The following is a 10,000-nucleotide window of genomic DNA, read 5'->3' on the forward strand; positions in this document are numbered from 1 at the left end:
CACCCTTTGGCCCCGCCAGCAGACGTGGCTCTGTGTGGTCCCACTGCTCATCGGATTCATCGGCCTGGGTTTAAGCCTGATGCTGCTGAAATGGATCGTGGTGGGAACCGTGCGGGATTACGTGCCGACAGACCTGGTGGATGCTAACAGAATCGGCCAGGATCCCATTTTCCTGTCCAAGCCCAGCGGGATTCCCAAAATCCCTGAGACCACCACCACCACCGCCGCTTCGGCTGTCTCGGTGGCAAAAGGCCGGCCTCGCTCCCTCCCCACCACCACCATGAACCCGCAGGGAGGCGGAGCTTCAGGTAGTCAGGTAACCCCCCGGATCCCGGGCAGCCGCAACGAGCGCGTGCCCCCCATCATGGGGGCGGGCCCCGCCACCTCCAAAGCCACGACCACCGTGGGGGAAACCACAGCCAGTTCCTCCTTGTCCAACCCCACCGTGCTCAATGACTCCACCCAGATGTGGACGCAGGAGAAGACCACCACCCAGAGGGTCTCCACCACGCCTGCGGGACGGATGCACGGCCATCGCAAAACACGTGAGTCCATCGATAACGCCATGTGTCATGTACGTGTGCTGGTGTGATGCTGGGAGGTTTCATGTGGTCACTTGGTTGGTGCTATGGAAATGGAAATGATGATGGCATGAGGATGAGTGGGAGGAACGTGGCTGTAACGTTGGTGACCAATGAGCCTCAAAAGAAGCCCTGGTGCTTTGGTAAGACTTGCGGTTCATTTGGTTAGACAGTTTAGCAAGAAGAACGCATGTGCTAAGATACAAGTCTTTTTTTTTTCATTGGCACATTTTGATAAAACTATTGTATGCTCGTTGGTGTATTTGTTTGTTTTGGAGAAACAATTAACTGGCCTAACAAATATTAGGCATGAAGAATGAAGTCACCTTAATTGGGTTTCAGTTTTTTTTATTTCCTCATGCAGAGGTAAACATGATCAAACAGGTGCACAATATAATTGATTGGCTTGGCAAGACTGCATATGTGCTATAGGTGAAGTTAATCATCTTCCTCTGAACACAGATGGCTCATCTCCATCTCCTCTTAGTGTCGACCTGATCCAGCCAACTCATCACCGCATTCCTTTAGGAGACACTTCTGAAAAGCGAGACCTTATGTAGCACACAGCTCTTCATGGACCTAATGCACTTCTGAAAATACAATTGACCTCTCAGGCTTCGTTCTCTCAAAGTATATTTTTCGATATACTTTGACAATTAATCCAATATCTTACATAAAATGCATTAGCTGTAGTCACTAGCCAAGAGGTGATTGCATTGGAAAACACAAGAATCTCTGTTTACCATCTCTCTCTCTCTCTCTTCTTGCTCATCTCTTCCGTCCTTGACTTCCCTCGTGGCATCACCACATGCTATCGATTAGCGCCAGGGGGGATTTTCTTGCAGTAATCAATCAGATCTGTGCTTATGCCTGTGAGCCTTTCCGTTAAGACTGGGAAAAAAATATTTCCCACTCCCCCCACACCCCCACACCTATTCTCTCCCTGAAGTGTTTGTAGTTTCTGAGCTTGTAGTTGAGTGACTTTTGCGTCTCAATATGGTGATGTATGTAAGCTTTACCTGAAATGATCACACTTCCTGTCAGTGTAGTTGGTTGGTGTTGACTTTGAAACGATAACCATAGTTACATACAGCTGTGCACGCACACAATCAAAGCCGTACCACTTCTATAGAGTACTGTGAAATTGTTGTCCAAGCAAAACATTTGAAGGCCATCATAAAAGCAGGGTACATGAGACATTGAGCAATTCTTGTTTGCATGGTAATGTAATATGGTACTTTTACTTCCAGGTTTATGCTACTGACATTATTTAAATGGACTCTATAGCAACATTTGGCTTAGGCTAGTGCCGTAGTCACTAACCATGGTTATATTTTTATTAGGATTAGACATTTTGAGGAAATAAACCATACATTCAATTATCAATAAACAATGTCAGATTTTTCTCTAGTGGTCCTTATCCCTCTTTGTTGGCAGTGCACAGGTAGTGGGTTCCACTTAATGAGAATGCTCCCAGATTACATCAGAGGCCCGGGGAATATGCCCTTTGATAATTGGATACTGGTTTCGGAAAATGGTGTGTAGTTTCATCACCAGCGCGAAAAAATTAAAGACATTTATCATCATCATCCATTCATTTATTAATTAACCATTTAAAAAGCAGCCCATTGCTCAAGCCCGCTCGTACTCAAGAAAAAACATTAAGTCTCTGTGATGGATATCCCTGCGAAAATGTCAGTCCTTTTGGCACAATTGGGAAAAAGTCCTACCTCAGAGGGAAGACGACGTGCTCGATAATTCTAAACACCCTTCATCTCTCCCAACGCAAGCGCATTTCCACGCCTCGTTCTTCTTCCGAGATGCTTGTTTGAATTGAAAAAGCCATAATTTTCCAATTAACAACCCATTACATTTGGATGGGTTCTGCTGTATTACTGAACAGGCAGTGCCGATCGTATTAAAGGAATCTTGCTACTTACAGGGGGGGAGTGGGGGGCAACATATTTAGTATTGTTTTATGTCAATGTATGGTATTGAATAAACAATGTTCTCATTTAAACTGTTATCTTAGGCTTGTAGCATTGAAAGTCAGAATTGATATTGATTCTACAGTCAAAAAGGTTCAGTTTGGTTAATGTTGACACATTCACAATAAAAGCCTCTTAAACCTCACCTTCACACAACTACCTCTAATGGTAGGTTCCCCTTGTATAATCACTGAACCTGGCAACGATGAGTGTGTCAGTTGATGCTTTTATTTACAAATAGTGGGGTCTGTGTACATTATCCTTGGTCCTGTAGCAAGCTCAATCTCTGCTGGAATGGCATGAGCCTGCTCCTTGTCTGTATGCTGAGGCACTGGATTTGTGTCTAGTTAAGGCAGGTGCCATGGAAGCTAGTGTGAATCCACTTTGAAAGCCAATGAATTATTTTAGTCTGCCTATCATTGACACGCCATGCACGGACTGGCATACAACGCTGAAGGGACACTTTATGGTAGCATGTTCTCTTGCACCAAGTCAAGTATCTAGTTGTGAATCTGAAATTGCAAGAGCATCTCGATTAGATTCAAACAGTGATGCCTGCATTGCCTGAAACCCAAGTACTACTGCAGCAGGTTCTTAAATAGAAACCAGCTACAATCTAAGGACTAAATGTGCTTCACTTTGATACAGGAGTTTCCAGTCATCAAGATCATGTTATGATCGCTGTTGTTGTATTTGTTCTTAAAACAGTATCTTAGATTGAACCAATTTCACTGCTGTGAGAGAATAAAGTCAATGGGCTTTTGAAACCTCAATAGTGGAAGTTAAACAGTGAAACTAAAAGCTTAGCATCTGTCCCCTGTACTAGTTTAGCCCTATTGCTTTTCAATTGTGCAACGTTGCAATCCTAAATGCTTGATTTGCACGTCGATTGAGGGGAAGAGGGCTTTAAAGGCAACCAGAGCAGCAGTTTAAAATCATTGAGAAGGGCATTGGTAATACGTTAAGTGTCAGGGAATATGCGCACGCATTTTTTTGCAGACAATTATCCAAAAAGCATAGCCCTATCATGATTAAAAGGTATTAGGATTGGCATTTTTTTGGTCCTGGCTCAGAGTGGAGATTTAGCGATGGCCAGTGTACTAGCATGCAAAGTATCAGCGATCTTTTCAGTAGGAATAGGTTACTCATGTTAAGTCTGCACACTGGTTTAGTAGTGACACATCAGAAATCGATCAGCAGTGTTAGATTGTGCTGATATTGTGGTGTGATGCCTGAGTGATGGAATGTGTCCGACTGCTTTGTTCTGGCTTTAGTCTAGTAAAAGTAAAGGCACATGAAATGACAAATTACAACAAAACTAATTGTTGCTTATAATGATTATTATCATCACTGAGGAGGACTGAAATTGCTCCCCCCAGCCCAATTCCTACATTTGCTCCTATTTTTTATGTTTCTCAAGGTAATAGGACATATTAGCAATAGGAAAGGAATTTGTTGCGTCTCATTTACATTAGTTTCTGTTTCTGAAATCAACATTCAAACAATAATATATTAATACTCATGTTGTTTGTAAGTACTATATAGCTAATAGTATATCTTACATCTCTAAAGTATGACAGATATGAATAGGTTTGTAGTTAGGAAATTAGTGTGAATATTTAATTTCCCAATGATCTCTTACTGACAGGAATTAATAAATATATAAGGCAGAGAGAGAGAGAGAGAGAGAGAGAGAGAGAGAGAGAGAGAGAGAGAGAGAGAGAGAGAGAGAGAGGGGGGAGAGGGAGAGGGAGCAAGAGAGGGAGAGACAGGGAGAAGGGAGAGAGGGAGAGGGATGTGGAGAAGGAGAGGGGAGGAGGGAGCGGGGACGCTTGGGCCTGTCCCTGACAGGTGTCTGCCCTTGGGGCCCCTCCCTACGTCCTGGGTGGCTAGAGCCTGTCAGAGGGTGTGGGCAGGGCCTACACAGGCCTTCATAATGCTCTCTCTGCCTCTGCCTACGGTGACTTCAACTCTATAGCCTAAGCAGGTAAACATGAGTGAACCAGCTGTGGCATTATGTAGGAGTGGAGGCTAAAATCACTTCCACCCTTCTGACGCAGGTTGTGGGATTACTGCCTGTGGCCATGGTGGATAAATGGTAGAAAATAGGACGTAAGATATCGCATCTCAGTGAGTTCTCGTTTTTTCTGTTCCACACATGTGGGCTTGATGCTTGACTCATAGGCCTACATAGCGAGCAACTGTAATGATTGTAATTATAACCAATCGTTTGATCCATAGAGCAACCATGGCCCTTAAAAGCAGCCTGCATGCTATTTTTATTAATATATATATATATATATATAATATATATATATATACATCGGTTTTTTTTAGTAGTTGATCGTGCATCAGGCAATCAAATACCTGTGACCCTTTCTTTTCCATGTTAAGGTTAATTGGTAGGGCCATCACAGCAGCCGGGAACATCTTGTATTGTAAGAAGATGTTTTTTTTCAAGGCATTTCTTTTAATATGACTCCTGTTTGATTCTTTGCTTTACCTGACAAAACTACAATTTCCACGAAGAATTTGATTGGTACATTACTCTCCTTAATGGCTTTATTTGACCATGTAAAAATAATTGTGCATGCTATTCACATCAATTGGATTTGAATGACAATATATGTAAGCTCACAGGAGATTTAATTCCTCAAAGTGCCTCATTCCCTGGGCGGCCATCTTGGTTCTTAATGCTAACTGGGTGGGGGAATCTGAATCGACTGTTTTGCACATGTCACATAGTTTGCTGTATTGTTTGAACTTTTGGAGTGAAAGGAACTGTAGAACGGATAGAACTGAAGACTAAGAGCATGGGAAGCCTCAAAAAAGCCAGAGCATCAGAGGGGAAAATATGCCATCAGAATAAAGCTTTGTGTGTCACCTTGATTCAATCCGATGAAACAGAGGGAAGCTGTCTTGAAATATTCATGGTGAGAAATAGAAACATGATTTAATATGCAAAAGAACATGTAAATAATTAAATACACCTTCGAATTAACCTATCCCTTCACATCACCCCTCAAAACTTGGGGAAATGTATTTTTATCAAATGGGGTTTGAGAGTTTACTATCTTTCTCAAAGAAGAGGTTAAGACCAGACTAGTCGATCTCTAAGCCGGGCCACCTTACTTTCTCTTTAGAATAGGATTCCAACATTATTTCAGGGATTTCTTTCCAAGGTGCAGCAGTCCATATCTACAATGGATGTAAGCCCCTGCCTCCCTCCCTTACCTTTTCCCCTTTAGTCCTCTTGCTCTCTATCTCACTTATATTACTTTAATCCAAATGATGATGAAGTAGAAAGAGGGTACGCCTTGCCTCTTGCCAAGAAGTGTCTGTTATTAATGGCGTTGCCTTTTGCAAAGACTTGATTAGATACATTTGGTGCAGCTTTAGCCAAGCCAGCAGCCAGGAGGGTACTTTAAGGTGAAAAAGGCTGATACTAGGTAGCTATTGGTGTGTTTATTTCCAGTGCCGCATGTACACGATGGACCTATGGATGCAGGTAGACAAAAAAAGGCCACCCGTTTACACATCAACCACAGGATGACTTGTTTGAAAGGTGTCAGTGGAGGATTTATCCTCTGTTATTTATTTTCTCTTTTTTCTGACCTTTTCTCAGGCATTTCTTTCGCCATCATTTAGAAAGGCCAACTGAAATAATTTCTCTTGTGTCAGATGAGAAATATCTCTCCACCTTCCTTTCCCTCAATGAGGGTGCCTTTGAATGAATGACCATCCAAAAGCTAATTTATTGGGAGATTATTGGAAAGATATTTCACGGGAAGTTTAGTAACATCAGGGAAAACCCAGAGGCCAGACCACTCACACTAATGATGCATTAGAGAACATGCAAGGAAATCCATGTTTCAGTCTCAGTCATCAAGGGAGAGTGAGGTCAGCAGACAGGTGGTAATCCTCATTGAACACCGGCCCCAACCCCCTTTAACACCAATAAGCACCAAATGTCAGCCAGCTTCTCTTCCCACCACAATAGCTTGTCCATAGCAGCTTATTACTCTTCCGCTACTTCCCGGTTAGGGTGTGGGCGTTTCGTGCTTTCTGACAAATGAGTGCAGTAATCTCCGGCCGTCTGGTGAACTCAAGAAACCGAGCAAAGGTATCCATTCTCTACATACATCTCCACTGGATATCAACAAGGGAATACACACGGCAACAACGGCCCGCCAGAATGCACAAAGATATTAGTCCGATAGAAGGTGGTCATCCGTGCTGCAGAAAACACATTATTTGTTTTTGTCCCCCCTACTTTCCATCCTACCAATACCGATACTGGAACATCAGAGCCGTCACATCATCCTTTGTGCTAAAATGAATCACCTTCAATACAAAGTGAGCAGGGCGAAGGGCCAAGAGTATTGACTAGTGTCTGAGAAGACGACCTATAGGGGAACACAATCCTTGGAACAGATGATGCTCTTCCATTTGCCTGGGCTAATGGACAACGAGAAACAGGGCAATACTATAAGTTAATACGGAATCTGTCTTAGACGGTGGATCCGCTTCAATGTAGAGGACAGTGAAGTGCAGTCAGGGTAGGCAAGGTAGGCACTGCCTACCCTGACAAAATTCAAACGTAAAAATGTTTATTAAATAATTTGATTTAATAAACTTGTATTTGTATTTGTACCGAGTATTCTTGTGTTTTATATATGCAATATATACGTTATTCCAATTGTTTAGACGTTACGATGACAATTGTCAGTTACGCAACATCAAATACAAAAAAACGGCAACGAAAAACTAATGTGGCGCATGCGCACTTCGATCCTGTATTCTTTAACATCTACGCCGAAAGGCACAACTCTGCTGTGCCTTTGTACGTAAATATGTTATGCCAGTAATCATCTACGCTACGTATCAAACATGGACCAATCGAAATCGAGATATTACTGGACATTTGCGCAGCTGACGTCATTACACCGGCTACACGTAATCCCCGCGAAACTCAAAAAGTTAAAATGACAGCAGCAACATCTACCGATATTTTAGAGCTAAGAAATTCCTCTAAACTCAACTTTACTAGCAAAAATGAGCTACTGGCAAAAGGGAGGCCTATGCCAACACTTGATGCACTCTTGCAGAAAAAGGGACCGAAAATTGTTCGCTCGTTTCAAACGGATTGGTACGAGAAAAAGGATTGGCGCTTGTGCATAGCCTACTGTTGTCACGTAGCCTATTAGCCTAAACAATAAATGAGGTAATCTGGCTTTCATAATTCAGTGCCTACCCACTTACTAGTGGGTAGGCAGGATACAGATACAAGAGACACAATGTAGTGCTGAGGTATGTCAAGGTGACTACTGACATCATGGCATGACCTAAATGTCTCTTAAGCTAAATCTAACATGGAATCTCATTGAATCAAGTGCTGTGTGTATTTAAGACCTCATGCAAAGAAGATGCAATATGATATCTACGATGATACAATATGATTATGTAGCCATCTTAGTTTGGACACTTGAGGCAACTGACACCATTTTCCCTCTTTTTATGAAATACTGAGATTGTTAAATATTGATATGACAAATAGCGACATACATTTTTCTTTGGAGATATTATCTTGAGCTTAACAGATATTATGTGTCTGGTGTTTGAGTCTGTGTGAGTCTGTAGACAGAGCTATTGGTAAGGATATAGTTGTGCTCAGACAGGGATTATTTAACCTTGGGATCCAGTGAAAACTATCAAGTCCTGCATTTCAGATCAGGGACAATTCTGTGGAGAATGTAATATATTACAATGACAAGGCTCTATGAATCAACCTCAATCTTCTTTTCCATTGCTCAGTCCACTCCCCCCTCCTCTCTCCATCTATCTTGCCCTTGCCCCCCCCCCCCATTTCAACTCCCCCAAGGTCAGTTGATTTATATTAAATATATTCCATCTGATTTAATTTGACTGTCCACTTAATACCCTTTTAACGGGAATGGATACCTTTTGAGGCGGAATACATATGAATACAATGCAAATGTATCTATAGTGCAGAAAGTTTTGCATCAAAAACAACGGCACTGCTTCATTGTCGGCATTAGACACAATCCTATCGTTTGTTAAAGCATTTGTGACATCATTCATTCACGTGTCGTTTTCAAAACATCAAAGTGTTTAGATCGTCGCTGGTTTGTTTAAACAATGATAGAAGGCAAAGGGCACACAAGAATTGGGCTGTGTGAGAATCCTTTTTTTTGTGAAAAAAAAACCTAGGGCCCTATTTTAACGGTGTGAAACGCAAGTGAGAAGCGCCAAGCGCCAAGCGCCAAGCGCAAGTAGCTTTGTTGGCGGTTCTAGGGCGATGTCGCTAGTTTACCGGCACAAAAAGGACTCTTGCGCCTGGCGCAAATCAAAAAAGGGTTGGTCTGAAGTAGCCTAATTACCCGTAGGTGTGGTTTGAGTGTAACGTGCAATAAACCAATGAGAGTGCCAGCTCCCATCCCCTTTAAGAGCCATGAACGCATTTGAATCTGACAAGTTGATATTTTGACAGTGCGTCTGCAGTCTCCGATGAGACAGATGCACGTGAATTTCAAACTTCAAATGGCTCAGTTTATGGCCAAATAATATGGCCTAATTCACACATGGAATAAGGTTTTCCTCCACAACTTCAGAAATACTGAGTCCTCAAATAAATCTCGGCAAAGAAAACTTAAAACACATATGATATGCCGTAACTGTGGTTGTATTGAATGATATGCGCAATACATTATAAACATAGTTTCTTATCAGTATTGTATGCATTATCGTTATCGACTTATATGCATGTGTCCCCCCGTTAATATACATTGTCATGGACTGTATTATGCGTTACGTGTTTAGTTTGCGTGTGTTTAAACAGATGGACGCACACACGCGCACCCGCATTCATTCATCCTTTTTAACACTCACTCGCGGTAAAATAATTTTTTCTCACGATCAAATACTCATCAATCCTAAAAGTTATGGGCATGTACACGATGTCTGTGTCAAGAAAATATATGTTTGCTGTACGGTGTTTGCAGATGCATTGATTTAAAGTACAACTTATTCCCGCTGTATCAGCTGTTCTTTCCCAAATAATTTACGAAGAATGTGTGGCTAGGTAGATGAGAGAAGCAACGTGTATGCGCGAGGTGCACAAGCAACATTATGCATGCAGCCCTAAAATAGCATCTGAACAACGTGCCACTGACTTTAAACCAGGTATTTCTGAAACTGCAAAATTGCACCAGGGAACGTTTCCGCCAGAACACGCCTCCTCCTTTTGCCGAACCGCCCACTTGGGGCGCAAGATCATTCCCTAATGTACGACGTGTGGCGCAGGAGAAAGCTCTGCGCCAGTTGCAAACTAGCAACGACACATGCGCCAGTGAGAAAGTAAATTGCGCCGGATGCAAGATAGGGCCCCTAGACTTTAAGTGGTCACCGTCG

The 10,000-nt window shown here is 42.4% G+C and overlaps 1 protein-coding gene across 1 annotated transcript in view; it reads left to right on the forward strand.

Moving 5' to 3' along the window:
• LOC130404632 (pro-neuregulin-3, membrane-bound isoform) overlaps window positions 1–10,000 on the forward strand; it is a 285,157-nt gene that overhangs the window by 134 nt on the left and 275,023 nt on the right. The window contains exons 1-2 of the mRNA XM_056609478.1: window positions 1–545; window positions 3,157–3,159. The exon at window positions 1–545 is cut by the window's left edge and continues 134 nt beyond it. Of these exons, the coding sequence (XP_056465453.1) occupies window positions 1–545; window positions 3,157–3,159 (548 nt within the window). The remainder of the gene's footprint in view (window positions 546–3,156; window positions 3,160–10,000) is intronic.

Source organism: Gadus chalcogrammus, chromosome 15 (genome assembly GCF_026213295.1).
Source record: "Gadus chalcogrammus isolate NIFS_2021 chromosome 15, NIFS_Gcha_1.0, whole genome shotgun sequence".
Classification (NCBI taxonomy): Eukaryota; Metazoa; Chordata; class Actinopteri; order Gadiformes; family Gadidae; genus Gadus; species Gadus chalcogrammus.